This window comes from Nerophis ophidion, linkage group LG18, assembly GCF_033978795.1.
Source record: "Nerophis ophidion isolate RoL-2023_Sa linkage group LG18, RoL_Noph_v1.0, whole genome shotgun sequence".
NCBI lineage: Eukaryota > Metazoa > Chordata > Actinopteri > Syngnathiformes > Syngnathidae > Nerophis > Nerophis ophidion.
The window spans coordinates 7,458,913-7,483,470 of record NC_084628.1 but is presented as its reverse complement, the minus strand read 5'-3'; the positions used below and the strand labels follow the sequence as shown (position 1 = coordinate 7,483,470).

General features: G+C 38.9%; 1 protein-coding gene across 1 annotated transcript in view; it reads left to right on the top strand.

The window, feature by feature from the left end:
• The window catches only part of ptgir (prostaglandin I2 receptor), a 115,533-nt gene extending 95,942 nt beyond the window's left edge, over positions 1 to 19,591 (top strand). Inside the window, exon 4 of the mRNA XM_061878644.1 lies at positions 12,186 to 19,591. Coding sequence (XP_061734628.1) covers positions 12,186 to 12,500 — 315 coding nt within the window. The 3' untranslated portion in view covers positions 12,501 to 19,591. The remainder of the gene's footprint in view (positions 1 to 12,185) is intronic.
• The last annotated feature ends 4,967 nt before the right edge of the window (positions 19,592 to 24,558 follow it).

The window sequence follows — 24,558 nt, the reverse complement described above, 5'->3', positions numbered from 1 at the left end:
TCGAAACAAACTAAAAGAAAGAAATAATCGGAATATAGAATTGTAGTAAATGGAAACAGGAATTGTCCAAATCCAAACAATGGCCAACTCTACCCACTAGCTGTGGTCTTCCACGGACCTCCAGATCGAGGGCTTATTGACTATAATCTTGAATTTCTACCAACAGCAGTCTCTTTATCCTCAATCTCCATCTGGTCTTGTGCGGGTCTACAATCTTACACATTCTTGACTGGTTAGGGCTTCAAGTGCTCATTTCACTCTTTAAATACACATTTATTTCAACCTTTATTTGATATTTTCCTGTCTGACTGTAAACCTGGCATAAAAAGATAATGGACCGGTCATTGTTGTTTAAAGGCCGAATTGTTCATGCCACTCTTAACTCATTAGATTGTGTACGTAATGTTGTGGAAGCAGGAAGTGTCTCTTTCTTTACCAACTTTTGTAAATGATGCTCACTAAAAGGCAGTAATGTGCTGTGTAATGATTGGACAGTTAAACAGAATCAGGAAGCCAGGGAAGAGTCCTCCAGGGCCCAGAGATGGGGAAATTACAGTGGAGGTTCCAACGTCGTAGACATCCATTAGTGTGTTCTGTTTCTTGGAAGCCGCTGTGGCGGTCGGTCATCATCGGCCGGTGTGACGCTGCCAAGCAACGGCCGCGCGCTGAAAAGTGGGTGCAGGTGTGCACATTACCGCCCGGAAAAAGTCCACTGGGCACAACACGAGACGATAATTGGAGTGATGACTCAGTGGCGAAGTGATGAGAGTTAATGCTGGCTAAGGGTGTTTGCTGATGTCACCGTGCTGCAGTTTCATGACCATTACTCACTGGACGCTTCATTAGGTACACCTCACTAATGACATCCGTCGTCAATATGCACCACAAAAGGGTCAAAGTATTAGAAACATTGTTAAAGTGCAGCTTCACACTTTAAACATCCCCCCAATAAACCTTTAAGCCAGGGAGGCCAAAGTTTTGGACACACCTTTTCATTCAATGTGTTTTCTTTATTTTCATGACTATTTACATTGTAGATTGTCACTGAAGGCATCAAAACTATGAATGAACACATGTGGAGTTGCGTACTTAACAAAAAAGGTGAAATAACTGAAAACATTTTTTATATTCTAGTTTCTTCAAAATAGCCACCCTTTGCCCTGATTACTGCTGTGCACACTCTTGGTATTCTCTCGATGAGCTTGAAGAGGTAGTTACCTGAAATGGTTTTCACTTCACAGGTGTAATAGTTTTGATGCTTTCAGTGAAAATCTACGATGTAAATAGTCATGAAAATAAAGAAAACACATTGAATGAGGAGAAGGTGTGTCTGAACTTTTGGCCTGTACTGTATATATGTGTATATATATATATATATATATATATATATATATATATATATATATATATATATATATATATATATATATATGGATGTGTGTGTATATATATATGTATATCTATGCATATATATATATATATATATATATATGTATGGATGTGTGTATATATATGGATGTGTGTGTATATATATATATATATATATATATATATATATATATATATATATGGATGTGTGTATGTATATATACATATATATGTATATATATATATATATATATATTATACATATATATGTATATATATACATATATATATATATACATGGATGTGTGTATGTATATATATATATACATATATATGTATATATATATATATTATACATATATATGTATATATACATATATATATATATTATACATATATATGTATATATATACATATATATATATATATATATACATGGATGTGTGTATGTATATATATATATACATATATATGTATACATATATATATTATATATATATATGTATATATACATATATATGTATATATATACATATATATATACATATATGTATACAGATGTGTGTGTGTGTGTGTGTGTATATATATATATATATATATATATATATATATATATATATATACATATGTGTGTGTGTGTGTGAATGTGTATATATGGATGTGTGTGTTTGTGTGTGCATGCGATGCGTTATTTTGCTTATTTTTAAAATTAAGTATTTCATTATCAAAACTGATATTTATTCCAAACAATTGAACAATTTTACTTATGATTTTTTTTTTACTTAACAGTATTATATTGTGATTTAATCCCATATCCTTTAAAATGATATTGAAGAATTTGTCATTTTTGTAATTTCTTAGTTTTTATTATATAAACTGATATTTAAAAAAAAAAAAAAACTTATGATTTTTTTGTACTTTTATCTTATTACAGTATTCCCTTTACCTTTTACTTATTTTCATACTGTGTATAAGGCACTGTATTGCCTGTTCTTGTCCATTTTTTAGCAAGTAAATCTTTTAGCAAGGCGATCCATCGTTGTATTCATTTACTTTATTTCGCTTTAGTCACATTTTTTTCAGCTTATCTTATTTTTTTCAGCTTTTTAAAATGAATTCTAAACTATTTTCACGCTCATAAAAGGATTGACTCCTCTCGGACTGTTTTATTTTCTGCTACCCACCAGTACGAATGAGTTGAATAGACTTCATGGATGACTTCATGGATGACTAAAACATTGGGCATACAGTCTTAGTTTTGGACGAAGGTGGCTGATGACAGGGTGATAGATGACCAGGCGCAAGTCTTTACCAAACATTGCACCCTCCGATAAGTGCCCTTCCCATAAGTCCCACCAAAAGTGTCTTTTCTGGCCCCGTGATCTGCCCTCTCGCCTCTTTTATGGCTTTTCCGCCGCCCAGCTGCAACCTCAGGCCAACACATTCATCTTCTCATGTTTAAAGACAGTCGACACATCATGGCGTTTGTCCCTCGTGGCCTTTGGCGCTGGGAGCAGACAGCCGTGATTTGTGTCCCTCTACGCTCTGCTTAGAGGACCATAAGAGGCAGGGTGGCATGAAGGAACAAAAACCACAGCGGAGGGTGGCACTGCTCATCAGAAGCAACACTTACGAAAGAGTTATGGTTGAAATGCGGGTTGAGAAATTGCTGCTTATTGGATGCCAGTTTGACTATCATTATCAAATATTGCCTCCGGTGCACTCATGTGCCATGCTTTTGCATATTTGCACCCAAGGTCCGCTTTATTTTTTTTAGTTCTGCGTGCTTCCTTAATATAATCCACAAAGTATTTGGTGCGCTTGTTCACACACATGCTGTGCAGACCATTTGTCCGTATTTGCCAACCCTCCCGGATTTTCCGGGAGACTCCCGAAATTCAGCGCCTCTCCCGAAAACCTCCTGGGACAAATTTTCTCCCGAAATTCAGGCGGAACTGGAGGCCACGCCCCCTCCAGCTCCATACGGACCTGAGTGAGGACAGCCTGTTTTCACTTCCGCATTCCCCGATATAAACAGCATGTCTGCCCAATGACGTTATAACTGTAGAATGATCGAGGGCGAGTTCTTGGTTTCTTATGTGGGTTTATTGTTAGGCAGTTTCATTAACATCCTCCCAGCGCGGTAACAACACACAACAACAGCAGTCACGTTTTCGTCTACCGTAAAGCAGTTCGTCTGCCATAAACAGCAAAGTTGTGACACTCTTAAACAGGACAACCTGCCATCTACTGTACATGCATATGTGACTATAACATCTACGGCTTTTGAAGAGTGCAGTGAAGATCTTTAGGAAGCAAAGATTGACCAGTTTTGGGCCATGCTAGGGAGAGATGGAAGATTCCAGACTCTAGTAGTGCATTTGATGAAAGCACTTTTGTGCGTGCCACACAGCAATGCATCATCAGAGAGGGTGTTCAGCATGGTTAGAAAAATAGTGACAGAGAATAGAGCAAGGATGGACAATTCAACCTTTAACTCAACAATGAGTAGATGAGTGTTATGTGTGTGTGTGTATATGTGTAAATAAATGAACACTGAAATTCAAGTATTTCTTTTATATATATATATATATATGTATGAAATACTTGACTTGGTGAATTCTACCTCCTCCTCTCTTAACCATGCCCCCGACCACGCCCCGCCCCACAACCACGCTCCAGCCCCACCCACCACCTCCCGAAATTCGCAGGTCTCAAGGTTGGCAAGTATGCATACGTCATAAAATTACCATGGTCACTCCTCCCTCCATTTGTCAACTATAACCAATATATTTAAAAACGGAAACAAATGCAAGGACTTAAAATAATCCACTAAGTCAATGTGTATATGCACAATTGCCCAACCTGGAATTGCATCGATTAGTGTCCGCCCTGATATCGGTAGGTTGTTGTCAGGTTCAAACACGGATGACATCTATTGAACAGACAAGAAGGAAGGAACCATGCAGAGACAGAGTTTAATTTAGCTCATGAGGAGAATGCATGGAGCTGCACACTTAGCCACAGTCTCGCCCTACGCTCTAAGGTTCAGCTCCCCCGTCCGTCTATTTTTTCAGGAGTTCCACAGTCAACATCACTGAGACCGCCTCTAAAAGGAGTGGTCACATATATTACGCAAAGCAGGTCCAGGATTTCGCCTTGTCTCTGCTTATCTGCGTTGAGGTCTTTGAAGTCCTTTGCTGCTAGTGGGCTAAAACAAAGCTAACATCAGCAGCTAAGGCCACCCCTCAAACAAGAAGTTTTTGTCCTTGCACAGATAGAAAAAGTCTCATTTCAGCACAATAGCTAATAACTATAATAACGGAATTTTAGCATACTAAAGTTGTGTGATAATATACATACATTATTATTCTAACATTTATGAGTTCAAACCCCGGCCGAGTCATACCAAAGACTATAAAAATGGGACCCATTACCTCCCTGCTTGGCACTCAGCATCAAGAGTTGGAATTGGGTGTTAAATCACCAAAAAATAATTCCTTGGCTGATCCCCGCTGCTGCCCACTGCTCCCCTCACCTCCCAAGGGGGGAACAAAGGGATGGGTCAAATACAGAGGACACATTTCACCACACCTTGTGTGTGAGTGTGTGACAATCATTGGTACTTTAACTTTAATGTGATCAATCCTCGGCCAGACATTACTGTACTTTTCAGACTATAAAGCGCACTTAAAATCTTTTCATATTCTCAATAATTGACAGTGCGCCTTATAACCCGGTGCGCCTAACGTACGGAATGAATCTGGTTGTGCTTACCGACCTCGAAGAATATTTATTTGGTACATGGCGTGACCACTAGATTGTAGTCACACATTAGAGATACGTGTAGACTGCAATATGACGCCAGTAAACAACACCCAAACTTTAAATGTTCCATTGAAAATAAAGAACATTATACACGGCGCTCAAAAATCTGTTAAAATGTTTTAGTATGACTTCAAAGCCGGATTGTTGATGGATTGTCGGCCCATTATGGTTACCATCGTCAGAGATACTAGTATTACTTTTGTGTGTGTAAAAGTACCCCAAAAAGGCACCCACTAACAGACATTTTTATCTGGCATTTTGATTCACGATATAATGCAAAAACCAACTTTTCTTACCTTCTGGTATCTGCTGATGTGTATTTGGGATCTGCATAAGTCCTGAAAATTTGCACACTTCTGTCTTTGTAGTCAGTGACGATGCCGTAGTCGATAAGCATCTTTTTTCTCTATATTTATCTGTATTTATCTTTATTTATCTGCATAATCAGTGTCAGAGCTTGGTCCGCATTGCCGGCAGTAAGTCGGACCCAGGAGCTTCCCTGCTTAGGCTGCTGCCTCTGCGACCCGACCTCGGATAAGCGGAACAAGATGGATGGTTGGATGGATGGATAACTCTGATTTATTAGATTTATTTTACTTTATTTTCTTTACTTTATATAATTTTTATATGTTTTTATTTTGTATGAACAACTCATATTTAATGTATTGTCTCCATAAAGACACGACAATGCTCATTCGCGATACAAAGCTATGAAAGAAAACATTCTGTATTTTTTTTGAGTTGTCACTGAGAAGACCCAAAACAAAGAACAGTCCTGACAACAGACTTCCAAACATAAACATGAGGACTTCTTTAAAAAAAACAAAAAAAATAAGTGCAATGTTTTGTTCCACTTTGAGGGCCGCGAGACACAAAAGATGGCAAGTTGTCAAGTTGTGATGCCAGTGATGGCTTGCTATTGTGTTATTGTACGTGACTGGCGCACACATCGAGCATAGTCTGGCTCTCCCTGTTTCTTCTCCGTTGCCACCCTATCCATCGCGGAGCGAGGCCCCAGCAACAGGGAAACATTTGGGCTAGAAACAATCCATCAGAGCGGCGCGCCGTTTTGTTTTTTTCCCTGCAGAGGTTATGGAGAACTGTTGAAAGAGAAGAAGAGTCAGGTGAGAAAAAGTCTGCGTGGGCCAGCTGTGGTCTGTCTTTGAACTTCCAGCTGCTTATGCCTGGATGAAGGAGGCCTCTCATGGTGTTTATCGATTTTAAAACATGGTGGAACTCCAAGCACTTACAGTACGTTTGTGACATACCAAGAAAACTCATAAGAAGCTTTTTTTTTTAATGCGATTCATTAAAAAAAAAAAACTTCTGTAATCCATCCGGTTTCCCTCGAGTACTGTAACGTATTATTTTCGGGTCTCCCCATGTCTAGCATTAAAAGATTACAGTTGGTACAAAATGCGGCTGCTAGACTTTTCACAAGACAAGAAAGTTTGATCACATTACACCTGTACTGGCTCACCTGCACTGGCTTCCTGTGCACTTAAGATGTGACTTTAAGGTTTTACTACTTACGTATAAAATACTACACGGTCTAGCTCCATCCTATCTTGCCGATTGTATTGTACCATATGTCCCGGCAAGAAATCTGCGTTCAAAGGACTCCGGCTTATTAGTGATTCCCAAAGCCCAAAAAAAGTCTGCGGGCTATAGAGCGTTTTCATTTCGGGCTCCAGTACTCTGGAATGCCCTCCCGGTAACAGTTCGAGATGCCACCTCAGTAGAAGCATTTAAGTCTCACCTTAAAACTCATTTGTATACCCTAGCCTTTAAATAGACTCCCTTTTTAGACCAGTTGATCTGCCGTTTCTTTTCTTTTTCTTCTATGTCCCACTCTCCTTTGTGGAGGAAGTCCGGTCTGATCCGGTGGCCATGTACTGCTCGCCTGTGTATCGGCTGGGGACATCTCTGCGCTGCTGATCAGCCTCCGCTTGGGATGGTTTCCTGCTGGCTCCGCTGTGAACGGGACTCTCGCTGCTGTGTTGGATCCGCTTTGGACTGGACTCTCGCGACTGTGTTGGATCCATTATGGATTGATCTTTCACAGTATCATGTTCTCATATGTTCTCATAGTCATCAGTATCATCAGTATCACAGTATCATGTTCTCATAGTCATCATTGTCACCGATGTCCCACTGGGTCATTATTGTCACCGATGTCCCACTGGGTGTGAGTTTTCCTTGCCCGAGGATGTCGTAGTGGTTTGTGCAGCCCTTTGAGACACTAGTGATTTAGGGCTATATAAGTAAACATTGATTGATTGATTGATTGATAATTGTATCTTCCCTGGTCACTTGTTGCTAGGTAGACTTCATGACAGCCAATTTAATACTCACCATTGGCCGGTCACGCTCGCTATTGATGCGTTTCCATTGGCCAAAGCGGGTACTTAGAGGTGGACATGTCCGATAATGGCTTTTTTTGCCGATATTGTCCAACTCTTAATTACCGATTCCGACATCTGATATATACAGTCGTGGAATTAACACGTTATTATGCCTAATTTTGTTGTGATGCCCCGCTGGATGCATTAAACCAGGGGTCACCAACCTTTTTGAAAGCAAGAGCTACTTCTTGGGTACTTATTAATGCGAAGGGCTACCAGTTTGATACACACTTAAATAAATTGCCAGAAATAGCCAATGTGCTCAATTTATTAAATAAATATATATATATATATATATATATATATATATATATATATATATATATATATTTATATATATATAAATGGGTATTTCTGTCCGTCATTCCGTCGTACATTTTTTTTTCCTTTTACGGAAGGTTTTTGTAGAGAATAAATGATGAAAAAAACACTTAATTGAACGGTTTAAAAGAGGAGAAAACACGAAAAAAATGAAAATTAAATTTTTTTAAATAGTTTATCTTAAAATTCAAAATTCAACCGAAAAAAATTAAGAGAAAAACTAGTTAATTTGAATCTTTTTGAAAAAATGTAAATAATTTATGGAACATCATTAGTAATTTTTCCTGATTAAGATTAATTTTAGAATTTTGATGACATGTTTTAAATAGGTTAAAATCCAATCTACACTTTGTTAGAATATATAACAAATTAGACCAAGTTATATTTCTAACAAAGACAAATCATTATTTCGTCTAGATTTTCCAGAACAAAAATTTTAAAAGAAATTCAAAAGACTTTGAAATAAGATTTAAATTTGTTTCTACAGATTTTCTAGATTTTTCAGAATAATTTTTGGGAATTTTAATCATAAATTTGTAGAAATATTTCACAAATATTCTTCGTCGAAAAAACAGAAGCTAAAAGGAAGAATTAAATTAAAATGTATTTATTGTTCTTTACAATAAAATAAAAAAAATACTTAAACATTGATTTAAATTGTCAAGAAAGAAGAGGAAGAAATTGAAAAGGTAAAAAGGTATATGTGTTTAAAAATCCTCAAATCATTTTTAAGGTTGTATTTTTTCACTAAAATTGTCTTTCTGAAAGTTATAAGAAGCAAAGTAAAAAAAAAATTAATTTATTTAAACAAGTGAATACCAAGTCTTTAAAATATTTTCTTGGATTTTCAAATTCTATTTGAGTTTTGTCTCTCTTAGAATTAAAAATGTCGAGCAAAGCTAGTAAATAAATCAAATTAAAAAAATAGAATCAGCTCACTGGTAAGTGCTGCTATTTCAGCTGTTTTTAGAACAGGTGACCCCTGCATTAAACAATGTAACAAGGTTTTCCAAAATAAGAGAACAACTTTAACTCAACTTATGGAAAAAAGTGCCAACATGGCACTATCATGTTTATTATTGAAGTCACATGGTGCATTTTTTTTTTAAAAATGCCTCAAAACAGCAGCTTGGAATTTGGGACATGCTCTCTCTGAGATAATCCTGAGACCCACTACAACTATGGGAAATGCTATACTTTGACTTTCACAAAGTGCATTATTTTTAATTTTTTTTTTTAAACATGCCTCAAAACAACAGCTCCAAAAACAATGAAGGCACATAGCTTCAGTCCAGAGTATACTAGAGTAATAAAGATAACAAACAATAACATAGTCCTCCTTTGGTGCAAAATTGCCTGGTATACTGTATAACAGGGAATTATAAACTGGGCTCAATATGCCCTGCTATATCTTATTTGTATGAGTAACAAAAATGTGCTGCAAGCTGGTGGTGAGTGCTTGAAGTGGCCTAGCAGTCAGTCAGAGCTTCTGAAAAGCTGCGTTAAGACAGGGCACCACCTCTGCGCCATGCAGGGTAAAATAGCCACACCAAACTCCACCGTAGCTTTTGCCATACTTGTCCCTGATCACAACGTGGGCTTTTGCCCTGGGGTGTTTTTTGTTGTATTTTTGTTATTTCTCGGTGGAGTCTTTAAACGTTAACTGTGTGGTACTACTTTTTTTCAGTGTTTGTTATTCATCCATCTTCCGCTTGTATTCATCGTGTATGTCCTCATGATTCTTGAAGAGGTGGGAGATCAAATTGCTCATAGTATATATATATATATATATATATATATATATATTCTATTATATTCTAAAGGAAAATAAAACACTGTACTTTAGTCAAGTGATTCTTTGGCGTACCATGAAATGGAGTCCGCGTACCACAAGTGGTACACAACCCACAGTTTGAGAATAACTGCCTTAAGACATTGCAACGTTTGCTGCTGCTTTATTTTTAAATAAGTTGTTGCAAATTCAGGCATTTTAAGCCACAGCGAAATCCTAGACCGGCTTTTTAGTCGCTTGTTGCTCCCTGGAGCTTTTTCAAAAATGTATGAAAATGGAAAAAGATGAGGGAGGAATATAATTTTTGTTTTAACATGGTTTCTGTGGGACAAACATGACACAAACCTTCCTAATTGTTACACATCCCACTGTTTACGCTAAACATGCTTCACTGATGAGAGTATTTGGCAAGCGCCGTTTTGTCCTACATTCGGCGGTTCTTGAACGCACCGTAGGTTGTTTACATGTAGAACTTTTTCCGACGTTGGCACGGAAAGACGGGTTTTGTGCCACTCCTTCTTTGTCTTATTTTGTCCACCAAAATGTTGTTGCTGGGCGGGAATGCACAAAGGTGAGCTTTTTTGACGTTATTGACTTGTTGGAGCGCTAATCGGGTGTATTTAGTCACCGCATGACTGCAAGCTAATCGATGCTAACATGCGTCCTTACGCCTCGTTTGTAGCTATATTTGAGCTCATTTAAAGGCATACTGAAACCCACTACTACCGACCACGCAGTCTGATAGTTTATATATCAATGATGAAATATTAACATTGCAACACATGCCAATACGGCCTTTTTAGTTTACTAAATTGCAATTTTAAATTTCCCGCGAAGTGTCCTGTTGAAAACGTCGCGGTATGATGACGCGTATGATGACGCCTGCATTTGACGTCTCGGGTTGTAGCAGACATTTTTTTCCAGCCAGATCCCAGCTATAAGTAGCCTGCTTTAATCGCATAATTACACAGTATTCTGGATATCTGTGTTGCTGAATCTTTTGCAATTTGTTTAATTAATAATGGTGAAGTCAAAGTACAAAGATGGAGGTGGGAAGCTTTTAGCCTTTAGCCACACAAACACAGCCTGTGTTTCCTTGTTTAAAATTCCCGGAGGTGAAGCTTTACTATTGAAAAAGCGGTCAAGCGAACATGGATCTCGATCACATGTCAACCGGAAGGTTTCGGTGAGAAAATTGTGGTAATAAGTCGGCTCTTACTGTAGTTATGAGCGGAGCTTGCGTCCTCCTGCAGCTGCTGCAGACTATTACCTCCTCCCACCGGAGAGACTGGCGGGCACCACACCTGTGGTGACCACCACACCCCTCCGAGTTTCAGGTACTATATAATCTCACTAAAACACTAGTAACACAATAAGCAGATAAGGGATTTTCCAGAATTATCCTAGTAAATGTGTCCAATAACATCTGAATCGCTCCCACTGTCCTCCCCTTTTTTTTTTTTGTGTAGTCCTTCACTCTCACTATCCTCATCCACGAATCTTTCATCCTAGCTCAAATTAATGGGGAAATCGTCGCTTTTCACGTTCCGAATCGCTCTAGCTGCTTGTGGCTATGATTGTAACCAATGTTTAGATGTGAGGAGCTCCACAACCCGTGACGTCACGCGCACATCGTCTGCTACTTCCGGTAAAGCCAAGGCTTTTTTATTAGCGACCAAAAGTTCCGAACTTTATCGTCGATGTTTTCTACTAAATCCTTACAGCAAAAATATGGCAATATCGCGAAATGATCAAGTATGACACATAGAATGGACCTGCTATCCCCGTTTGAATAAGAAAATCTCATTTCAGTAGGCCTTTAATATCCTTTACGTATATCCTCTTTGTATTTAATTTACATTTGCACGTCTCATGACAGCGACTTGTCCAGGGTGTACCCCGCCTTCCGCCCGATTGTAGCTGAGATAGGCGCCAGCGCCCCCCGCGACCCCGAAAGGGAATAAGCGGTAGAAAATGGATGGATGGATGACTTATCTGTATGTAATTCTGGCTGCATTTCTGATAGTTGTTCGTGTGTTGTTATAGACCAGTGTTTTTCAACCTTTTTTGAGCCAAAGCACATCTTTTCATTAAAAAAAATACGGAGTCTCACCACCAGCAGAAAAGGTTACAAAAATGAAACTCCACTCATTTGCCGCTTTTCCACTAATGCAGTGGTAGGCAACCCAGAACGTTGAAAGAGACATTTTGGACCCAGATAACACAACGCTGTCAAGCGGCATTCATATAAAACACGCGGGCCGCACTCACTTTAAACTTTCATATTAAGGTGGGGACTGCAAAACGGCCCGCGGGCCGCATGTTTGAGACCCCTGCACTACATGGAGCTTGCCTATCACTAATAGTGCACAAACACCGTTAACGGACTTATTGTGTTTTCTACATGTCTATTTCAATGTCTGAAAGAAAAAAAAACAGTACTCCAACATCTACTTCCTGTCCTTTTTCAGATCGCAGGCTTCATCAACGCCATTCGCCCGTTTTGCGGCGACGACGAGAACCTGACCGCCTTCCGCTTCTACGCCTTCAACCCCATCGTGGACCCCTGGGTCTTCATCATCTGCCGTAAGTCCGTCTTGAGACACCTGCGCTCGCTGCTGAGCTGCCGTTTCGGCAAAGGGGCCGGTGTGAAGAACCCGGCCAACGGTGCCATGTCTTTGCCCCTGGAGGCCCACATCCGGCGCCACTCCTCCCACGCCTCGCAGAGCAACTTCTACTCTGGGTTGCCGGCGTCGCCCAGCAAAAGCTCGCCGCTGTGCAAGTGATGGAGGCCGCTTGACTAAAGACCGCTCGGTACTGGCCAGTGACTTTTCGGACTGGTCCGCGTGCGACCGAGAGCGCTGCGAGTCCAGGGACACGTTGAGGTCATGTAACTTAGCCCCGCCCACCATAGCCACAACCATAGGTATTGAGACCGCTCTTTTGTTATGAGGTGATGCTAGTGTTCCTAGTTAAGTGGCCACGGGGTGTTTTTCATGAACGCAAAGATGAAGGGATTTGATTGGCCAGGACTTTTTCAGTGTTGCGTAAGTTGAAATTTACACAAGAAGACGGTGAAATTTCCCCATGTGAATAATTAGTTTGGAGGGGTTTTACTCAAATGACCAAGTATCGGTTCGTTGATCAAGCATCCAAACCCTGCCCAGAAGGCACAAGACATTGATACAACGTTGATTGTACACTATATCGCCAAAAGTATTTAGCCACCCATCCAAATGATCAGAATCAGGTGTCCTAATCACTTGGCCCGGCCACAGGTGTATAACATCAAGTACTTAGGCATGGAGACTGTTTCTACAAACATTTGTGAATGATTGGACCACTCTCAGGAGCTCAGTGATTTCCAGCGTGGAACTGTCATAGGATGCCACCTGTGCAACAAATCCAGTCGTGAAAAGTCAATTGTCGGCTTTATTATAAGGAAATGGGAGAGTTTGGGAACAACAGCAACCCAGCCACGTAAATTGACAGAGAGGGGTCTGCGGATGCTGAAGCGCATAGTGCAAAGACTTTCTGCACAGTCAGTTGCTACAGAGTTCCAAACTTCATGTGACCTTCCAATTAGCCCACGTACAGTACGCAGATAGCTTCATGGAATGGGTTTCCATGGCCGAGCAGCTGCATGGAAACTCATCAAGTCCGTGGGATGCAGTGGTGTAAAGCACATCGCCACTGGACTCTAGAGCAGTGGAGACGCGTTCTCTCGAGTGATGAATCACATTTTTTTATCTAGCAATCTGATGGACGAGTCTGCGTTTGGAGGTTGCCAAGAGAACGGTACATTTCGGGACTGTATTGTGCCGAGTGTGACATTTGGTGGAGTAGGAATTTATGGTGTGGGGTTGTTTTTCAGGAGTTGGGCCTCAGTTCCTGTGAAATGAACTTTGACTGCTCCAGGATACCAAAACATTTTGAATAATTCCATGCTCCCAATTTTGTGGGAGCAGATTGGAGCGGGCCCCTTCCTCTTCCAACATGACTGTGCACCAGTGCACAAAGCAAGGTTCATAAAGACGTGGATGAACTTGACTGGCCTGCACAGAGTCCTGACCTGACCCCGATAGGACACCTTTGGGATGAATTAGAACGGAGACTGAGAGCCAGGCCTTCTCGACCAACATCAGTGTGTGACCTCACCGATACGCTTTTGGAAGAATGCTGGAAGATTCCTATAAACACACTCGGCAACCTTGTGGACAGCCTTCCCAGATGAGTTAAAGCTGTAATAGCTGCAAAAGGTGGACCGACATGATAGTGAACCTTATGGGTTAGGAATGGAATGGCACTTCAAGTTCATATGTGAGTCAAGGCAGGTGGCCAAATACTTTAAGCAATATAGTGTATGTCCTTTTAAAACTGACTTTTAAAAAAAACGCTGCAAAATAGTATTTGTAAATTGAGACAAGGTTGGATCCAAGCTGTTGATTGGGGAACTTGACATTGAATAAATGTCGTCAAAAAGCATGTTGTTTCAACATTGCATTTGTGTTGTAGAATATCAATTAGGAAACTACCAAAAATCCTTGGTCAAATCAACGTGGGCAAAAGGGATGTTGTTTCAACGTTATGTTTGAGTTGCTCAGCGTCAGGACCTCATTGAACAAGTTATCAACGTTGTTCTAAAGTCTTGTGCCTGCTGGGCGGTACGCACCAGACAACTTGACCAGTCTGGGACACGTGAGCTCCAATTGGCTTCACAGACCAAAGACACAAAGGAGTCGGCAAAAAAGCATGCAGAAGTGACAAATGTCTGAAGTACCGTACCAAGTTTATTTATAGAGCCTTTTAAAAAAAATGCATTGGAAATGCTGTCTCTTAGCTCTGTTGTCACCCTGCAAGTCTGTGTGTGCTCTGTAAAAGTATGTTTTGGAAGCTTTTTGTGTGATACGGGCTGGTAAAATATAGCAGCAGAATATAAATATTTGTCACGAAAGGTGTCCTAAGTTCGTCCTTTTGTGCATACGTCGTGGACGTCCTAAATCCGATACTTACAGGGGTGCTCAAAACATGGAGATATTTATTTATTTCGATTCCTAATCGATCCATCATTTTCAAATATCGGTTAAAACGTCCTAAATCCGATACCTACAGGGGTGCTCAAAACATGGAGATATATTTACTTATTTCGATTCCTAATCGATCCATACTTTTTAAATATCGGTAAAAAAAAATAAAAAAAATTGCAAATGTATTAAAAATCATTTTTTAGAATAAAAATATCAAACACTGATGTTATTGTTATTAATACTGTTTTTATTTTATTTTAGTCTTCTAAATTGCTTTGAATTTATTTTCTAAATATTTACGTAAATAGGGCAGCACGGTGAAAGAGGGGTTAGTGCGTCTGCCTCACAATACAAAGGTCCTGGGTTCGATCCTGCGCTCGGGATCTTTGCATGTCCTCCCCGTGACTGCGTGGGTTCCCTCTGGGTATTCCGGCTTCCTCCCACCTCATGCACCTGGGGATAGGTTGATTGGCAACACTAAATTGGCCCTAGAGTGTGAATGTGAGTGTGAATGTTGTCTGTCTATCTGTGTTGGCCCTGTGATGAGGTGGCGACTTGTCCAGGGTGTACTCCGCCTTCTCCCCGATTGTAGCTGACATAGGCTCCAGCGCCCCCCATGACCCCGAACGGAATAGGCGGTAGAAAAAGGGTGGATGGATGGATGGATTTATGTAAATACAATTTTAAAATTTTTAAAAGGACATTTTTTTTATTTTTAGGCCAACACTGCCCATTTAAGTACTATGTCAGCAGCCAAGAGAAGCTTTTGTTACCCATAAGCTGTTTTGAAAATGTTTTATTATAATTTACATACCAAAACAGATTGCGATAACTGTATTGAATCGGGTTCCGAATTGAATCCTCACCCCAACAATCGGGATCAAATCGAGTTGGAGGTGCCCAAAGATTCTCACCTACAGTATTTATATTGCCCTGCGATGAGGTGGCGACTTGTCCAGGGTGTACTCCGCCGTCCTCCCGATTGTAGCTGAGATGGGCACCAGCGACCCCAAAGGGAATAAGCGGTAGAAATGGATGGATGGATGGAGTATTTATATTGATCTATCTCAAGCTCACACTGGTGGTAAAGTAACTAGTTGTCATCTATTAATTATCAGCACTATCATTTATCAGCACTTTTGCCAAATTTGCCATTTTTTCTCCCCCACTTCCCGTGGGACTTTGCCGGGGGCGTTTTGGACATGTTGGGCATCCATGAATTGATTAACGTGGACCCCAACTTAAACAAGTTGAAAAACTTATTCGGGTGTTACCATTTAGTGGTCAATTGTACGGAATATGTACTGAACTGTGCAATCTACTAATAAAAGTATCAATCAATCAATCAATCTCTCGTGGGACTCGAATCCGGGTGAGATTTTTGAACATTTTCAGGACTTTTGCTGACTTTTCCAACTTTTTTCTCCCCACTTCCGTGTGAATAAAACAATAGATGAATAAATTATAAATGAAAAAATAATATAATAATAATAATAAATAATAATCCATCCAGGGCTTCACGGTGGAAGAGGGGTTAGTGTGTCTGCCTCACAATACGAAGTTCCTGCAGTCCTGGGTTCAAATCCAGGCTCGGGATCTTTCTGTGTGGAGTTTGCATGTTCTCCCCGTGAATGCGTGGGTTCCCTCCGGGTACTCCGGCTTCCTCCCACTTCCAAAGACATGCACCTGGGGATAGGTTGATTGGCAACACTAAATTGGCCCTAGTGTGTGAATGTGAGTGTGAATGTTGTCTGTCTATCTGTGTTGGCCCTGCGATGAGGTGGCGACTTGTCCAGGGTGTACCCCGCCTTCCGCCCGATTGTAGCTGAGATAGGCGCCAGCGCCCCCCGCGACCCCGAAAGGGAATAAGCGGTAGGAAATGGATGGATGGAATAATCCATCCATTTTCTACCGCTTATTCCCTTTGCGGTTGCGGTGGGCGCTCGTGCCTATTTCAGCTGCAATCGGGTGGAAGGCGGCGTACAACCTGGACAAGCCGCCACCTCATCGCAGATAAATAATAATCCATCCATCCATTTTCTACCGCTTATTCCCTTTTGGGGTCGCGCTGGTGCCTATTTCAGCTATAATCGGGCGAAAGGCGGTGTACACCCTGGACAAGTCGCCACCTCATCGCAGATAAATAATAATAATAAAATATAAATAAAATAAAAGAATAAAAACATTAAACAACCATTATTGATTTTATTGTTACTAATACCGTTTTCTTTTGATTTGATTTTTATGTCTCCTGAATTGCTTTGTGAATGTATTTTCTAAATATTCATGTAAATAAAATTTTAACATTTTTAAAAGAATGTTTTTTTTTTTTAGGCCAACACTGCCCGTATTAGTCCTATGTCAGCAGCCAAGAGGAGCTTTTGTGACCTATGATCTGTTTTGAAAAGCTTTTATTATAATTTACATACCAAAACAGATTGCGAGCATTGTATTGAATCGGTTCTGAAACGAATCCTCAACCTAAAAATCGGAATCATATCGAGTCGTGAGGTGCCCAAAGATTCCCACCTACAGTATTTATAGTCCTCTTTCAAGCTAACACAGTCACTGATGGGACAGTAACTAGTTGCCATCTATTTATTTGCACAAATTCAATGAAACTTTATTATTCACATAAGGCTACTTGTGTTTCTCGCTTTAAACCTTTAGAAATGCCCAAATTAAATGTGCACTATTTGTATTTCCAGTAGGTTGTGACAGCACCAATTAGGATTTAAACCCCCACGTCTTTACATGGACATTTGATGGTCTATCTCGGTGGTTCTCAAACTATTCTCACCAAGAACCACCTCAGAAAACACCTGGCTCAGCTATTGCCAGCATAATCCATCCATCCATTTTTCTACCGCTTATTCCTTTTTGGGGGCGCTGGCGCCTATCTCAGCTGCAATCGGGCGGAAGGCGGTGTACACCCTGGACAAATCGCCACCTCATCGCAGGGCCAACACAGATAGACAGACAACGTTCACACTCGCATTCACACACTAGGTCCAATTTAGTGTTGCCAATCAACCTATCCCCAGGTGCATGGTTTGGGATAGGAAGCCGGGGTACCCGGAGGGAACCCACGCATTCACGGGGAGAACATTCAAACTCCACACAGAAAGATCCCGAACCTGGGATTGAATCCAGGACTGCAGGACCTTCGTATTGTGAGGCAGACGCACCAACCCCTCTGCCACCGTGAAGCCTGCCAGCATAATGACCAACATTAAAACACAGTAGCGCAGTAGGCCTAAGTATTCATTAAAAGCAAGGCTTTATTGAGAAAATGTATTTAATATGTTTGTCCACTGTAACATTACACACAGTTTGAATATAAGACAATAATACACTGTGCTTAAATAACTATCCATCCATCCATCCATTTTCTACCGCTTAGTCCCTTTCGGGGTTGCGGGGGGCGCTGGCGCCTACCTCAGCTACAATCGGGCGGAAGGCGGGGTACACCCTGGACAAGTCGCCACCTCATCGCAGGGCCAACACAGATAGACAGACAACGTTCACACTCGCATTCACACACTAGGGCCAATTTAGTGTTGCCAATCAACCTATCCCCAGGTGCATGGTTTGGGATAGGAAGCCGGAGTACCCGGAGGGAACCCACGCATTCACGGGGAGAACATGCAAACTCCACACAGAAAGATCCCGAACCTGGGATTGAATCCAGGACTGCAGGACCTTCGTATTTTGAGGCAGACGCACTAACCCCTCTGCCACCGTGAAGCCTGCCAGCATAATGACCAACATTAAAACACAGTAGCGCAGTAGGCCTAAGTATTCATTAAAAGCAAGGCTTTATTGAGAAAATGTATTTAATATGTTTGTCCACTGTAACATTACACACAGTTTGAATATAAGACAATAATACACTGTGCTTAAATAACTATCCATCCATCCATCCATTTTCTACCGCTTATTCCCTTTCGGGGTCGCGGGGGGCGCTGGTGTCTACCTCAGCTACAATCGGGCGGAAGGCGGGGTACACCCTGGACAAGTCGCCACCTCATCGCAGGGCCAACACAGATAGACAGACAACATTCACACTCGCATTCACACACTAGGGCCAATTTAGTGTTGCCAATCAACCTATCCCCAGGTGCATGTCTTTGGAAGTGGGAGGAAGCCGGAGTACCCTGAGGGAACCCACGCATTCACGGGGAGAACATGCAAACTCCACACAGAAAGATCCAGAGCCTGGGATTGAATCCAGGACTGCAGGACCTTCGTATTGTGGGGCAGACGCACCAACCCCTCTTCCACCGTGAAGCCTGCCAGCATAATGACCAACATTAAAACACAGTAGCGCAGTAGGCCTAAGTATTCATTAAAAGCAAGGCTTTATTGAGAAAATGTATTTAATATGTTTGTCCACTGTAACATTACACACAGTTTGAATATAGGACAATAAAACACTGTGCTTAAATAACTAATCAAATCAAATTAATTGCACATAATTAAGTGATTATTTCTTTGGTGCAGCTGTGACTTGTAGTTGTGAGTGGCGGCTTTTGCAAATGTATTTATTACTCCTTGTTCATTGAGATTCAGCCGTGCATGAGGCCGACACAGGTGCTTGTTGTGTGACATGTGATTCCATTAGGATGAATGTAAGATTTTTTTAAATTGCACTGTACTTTTTTTTTTTTTTCTGTGTGAAATGCAATGTCAGCAAAGAAAACAGGTACGGAACTGCATGTATTAAGTGTAAATGTTGACAATGAGAAATATATATCTGACTTTTTTTGATTTTGTGGCAGTATGTTGTGATTGTGGACGCACATGTTATTGATGCCTGTTTCATGAAATATAGGCTATTTTAAAGTCAACTGAAATGATTAAATGTGTTTTTACTGCACTTTCGTGGGAATTTCGCCCATCATCCACATTCCCTTTGTTGTAAATATTGAATAATGGCTAGTAGAGGCAGCAAACAATGTAGGTAATAGGACTCCGCCTTTAAATCCCTCTAAAAAAAAAAAAAACTCCACTAACAACCAATTTGATATGTGATATTACAAGCTGTCAATCAATGAAAGGCAGCGTGAGACCATCGTGACATTGCTAGGAAGCATTTTTCTTTTTAACTCTGAGGAGTGATAATGATTCTGAATGTAGCAGCTCAAGGAGAACACATGTGCTGAAAGATACAACCATCCCGGTGTCTGTATTAAAAATTTAGTATTAAAAAAATACTAAAAGTAGGTTTTTTTTCATTGAAAAAAGGAGTGACATAAAATGTCAAACAGATAGAATGTAACTATACATGTTGCAATATTGACTCTAATAATGCAATTTTTTTTTTTAAAGCTGTCATTGGTCCCCAAAAAATTATGAATCAAAATCAATGTTTTGAATTATTGACCTATTCAAGGCTCCAATTACTTTACATCAAATATTCAATTTTAAAATATTTGTAAGGGAAATGTTTTTTTTAACAAAAAGGGCATAAAATAAAGTGTTGAAATTAAAGAGAAATATAGTGTGTGTGTGTGTGTGTGTGTGTGTGTGTGTGTGTGTGTGTATAACCTACAAGAATTTTAGTTGGGAAATTTTCGCATATTTTGGCCCTATTTTTTGAATTATTGACCTAAGGGAAATGTTTTTTTAACAAAAAGGGCATAAAATAAAGTGTTGAAATTAAAGAGAAATATACTATGTGTGTGTGTGTGTGTGTATAACCTACAAGAATTTTAGTTGGGAAATTTTCGCATATTTTGGCCCTATGTTTTGAATTATTGACTTATTCAAGGCTCCAATTACTTTACATCAAATATTCAATTTTAAAATATTTGTAAGGGAAATGTTTTTTTTAACAAAAAGGGCATAAAATAAAGTGTTGAAATTAAAGAAAAATATACTGTGTGTTTGTGTGTGTGTGTGTGTGTGTGTGTGTGTGTGTGTGTGTGTGTGTGTGTGTGTGTGTGTGTGTGTGTGTGTGTGTGTGTGTGTGTGTGTATAACCTACAAGAATTTTAGTTGGGAAATTTTCGCATATTTTGGCCCTATGTTTTGAATTATTGACCTATTCAAGGCTCCAATTACTTTACATCAAATATTCAATTTTAAAATATTTGTAAGGGAAATGTTTTTTTTAACAAAAAGGGCATAAAATAAAGTGTTGAAATTAAAGAAAAATATACTGTGTGTTTGTGTGTGTGTGTGTGTGTGTGTATAACCTACAATAATTTTAGTTGGGAAATTTTCGCATATTTTGGCCCTATGTTTTGAATTATTGACCTATTCAAGGCTCCAATTACTTTACATCAAATATTCAATTTTAAAACATTTGTAAGGGAAATGTTTTTTTTAACAAAAAGGGCATAAAATTAAGTGTTGAAATTAAAGAAAAATTTACTGTATGTGTGTGTGTGTGTGTGTGTGTGTGTGTGTGTGTGTGTGTGTGTATAACCTACAAGAATTTTAGTTGGGAAATTTTCGCATATTTTGGCCCTATGTTTTGAATTATTGACCTATTCAAGGCTCCAATTACTTTACATCAAATATTCAATTTTAAAATATTTGTAAGGGAAATGTTTTTTTTTAACAAAAAGGGCATCAAATAAAGTGTTGAAATTAAAGAGAAATATACTGTGTGTGTGTGTGTGTGTGTGTGTGTGTGTGTATAACCTACAAGTATTTTAGTTGGGAAATTTTCGCATATTTTGGCCCTATGTTTTGAATTATTGACCTATTCAAGGCTCCAATTACTTTACATCAAATATTCAATTTTAAAATATTTGTAAGGGAAATGTTTTTTTTAACAAAAAGGGCATAAAATAAAGTGTTAAAATTAAAGAGAAATATACTGTGTGTGTGTGTGTGTGTGTGTGTGTATAACCTACAAGAATTTTAGTTGGGAAATTTTCGCATATTTTGGCCCTATGTTTTGAATTATTGACCTATTCAAGGCTCCAATTACTTTACATCAAATATTCAATTATAAAATATTTGTAAGGGAAATGTTTTTTTTAACAAAAAGGGCATAAAATAAAGTGTTGAAATTAAAGAAAAATTTACTGTGTGTGTGTGTGTGTGTGTGTGTGTGTGTGTGTGTGTGTGTGTGTGTGTGTGTGTGTGTGTGTGTGTGTGTGTGTGTGTGTGTGTGTGAGTGTGTGTGTGTATGTACAACCTACAAGAATTTTAGTTGGGAAATTTTCGCATATTTTGGCCCTATGTTTTGAATTATTGACCTATTCAAGGCTCCAATTACTTTACATCAAATATTCAATTTTAAAATATTTGTAAGGGAAATGTTTTTTTTAACAAAAAGGGCATAAAATAAAGTGTTGAAATTAAAGAAAAATTTACTGTATGTATGTGTGTGTGTGTGTGTGTGTGTGTGTGTGTAACCTACAAGAATTTTAGTTGGGAAATTTTCGCATATTTTGGCCCTATGTTTTGAATTATTGACCTATTCAAGGCTCCAATTACTTTACATCAAATATTCAATTTTAAAATATTTGTAAGGGAAATGTTTTTTTTAACAAAAAGGGCATAAAATAAAGTGTTGAAATTAAAGAAAAATTTACTGAATGTGTGTGTATAACCTACAAGAATTTTAGTTGGGAAATTTTCGCATATTTTGGCCCTATGTTTTGAATTATTGACCTATTCAAGGCTCCAATTACTTTACATCAAATATTCAATTTTAAAATATTTGTAAGGGAAATGTTTTTTTTTTTAACAAAAAGGGCATAAAATAAAGTGTTGAAATTAAAGAGAAATATATTGTGTGTGTGTGTGTGTGTATAACCTACAAGAATTTTAGTTGGGAAATTTTCGCATATTTTGGCCCTATGTTTTGAATTATTGACCTATTCAAGGCTCCAATTACTTTACATCAAATATTCAATTATAAAATATTTGTAAGGGAAATGTTTTTTTTTTTAACAAAAAGGGCATAAAATAAAGTGTTGAAATTAAAGAGAAATATATTGTGTGTGTGTGTGTGTGTATAACCTACAAGAATTTTAGTTGGGAAATTTTCGCATATTTTGGCCCTATGTTTTGAATTATTGACCTATTCAAGGCTCCAATTACTTTACATCAAATATTCAATTATAAAATATTTGTAAGGGAAATGTTTTTTTTAACAAAAAGGGCATAAAATAAAGTGTTGAAATTAAAGAAAAATATACTGTGTGTGTGTGTGTGTGTGTGTGTGTGTGTGTGTGTGTGTGTGTGTGTGTGTGTGTGTGTGTGTGTGTATAACCTACAAGAATTTTAGTTGGGAAATGTTCGCATATTTTGTGTTTTTGCATTAAAAATCTGTTCTTTTTTTTCCAGATATTTAAGTGCTATATTTTAATAGTAATAAATATTGATAATTTATGAATTATTTTTTAAACCTTTTATGTCTGAGATCCCTCCGGGTCTCTGGGACCAAACATAATGGGAGTCATTAAGGGTAAAAAAAAGAAATCTTTATATTGCATTGGCTTTGAAAATTAAAAACATCCAAATGGCCCCAACATACTTTCACTTTTCAGTGTGCAACCCTCAGTAGGAAAAAGGTTGGATACCTTTAGCACACAACAACAGTATAGAGTTCGTTTTTAAATCAATGCCCCCAGAAAACAAGTTCCGACAATGCTTGAAATGAGCAGAACACTGTAAATATTACATGTCATCACTAATGTACCTGTTACTATATTACGCTCATACTTTTACAGCATGTAAACTGTGTTGGAGGTTTTTAAAGCGCTTTATCGGCACTGTTAGAGGTGTAACAATATCAAAACCTCTGTGTGACATCATCACAGTATTAAGGCCGCGGTACAATATTATTGTGATTTATGTCCTCCTTCCCCCCAGAAAAAGACTTAAAATGCCCCCAAAGTGTGTTAAATGAAGTGGCAGGAATGTTTAGGATAAACAAATAAACACAAACATAATGCTAAAATATTCTACAAATTGTTATTAGTACTACAAAGTGTTTTTAAGTGCAAAGAATTGTGCGGGAACATCCAGTGTCTCTCAACTTTTACTTTCAGACAGACAGTGTCCTCTACAGTGGACGTTCTTTTGAAAATGCAGTTACAGTATTTCCTTGAATTGACGCTGGGGCGTTAATTAATTAAAACCCTCTCCTCACTCCTACGCTTACCAAAGGCATGCGGTAAAAGTAAGCATGCGTTCATTATTTTAAAACCTCCTCTCACTCCGGCACTTACCAAAGGCATGCAGTAAAAAATTGAGTGTGATGTAAGCTTGGACCTTAAATCCTACTGAATAGCTCTTAATCTTCTTCCCTTTATGCAATTTCCAAATTACCGGTATTGAAATCAGCCTCCTCCATTTTGAAAATGATGACAGGGGAAGTATCACTCGTGACGTCACGAGTTTGACCCGGCGGTAATACTAAGCATGGGCTAATTATTTTTGCGAAGCGAGTTTGACCCGGCAGTAATTCAAGGCAGGCGCATATTGATACCGTCATGGCATTATTGTGAAGATTTTGAAACCGCAATACTGTTACATTACCTGCATTGTTAGCTGCCTCTTTCAGTTTTTGTTTTACTATGTAGAATGCACACAAAAGAAAAGTCTTAACAAAAGGACTGTCAAAATGAAAAATAAAATGTAGTTCCACTTTTAAGCCAAGATGCATTCCTCAAATTGTGCAATAACGTTTTTATTCTCACAATAATGTCGGTATTGGGTCAAAATATAAACTATGAAAATGGCAAATAAAATAGTTGACATTGATTACTTTAAAAACACAGGCAACAAATAGTACGAAGTTGGCTTGACTGTGTTTAATACCAGAGAAAATGGAAATTTTGATTGAAGAT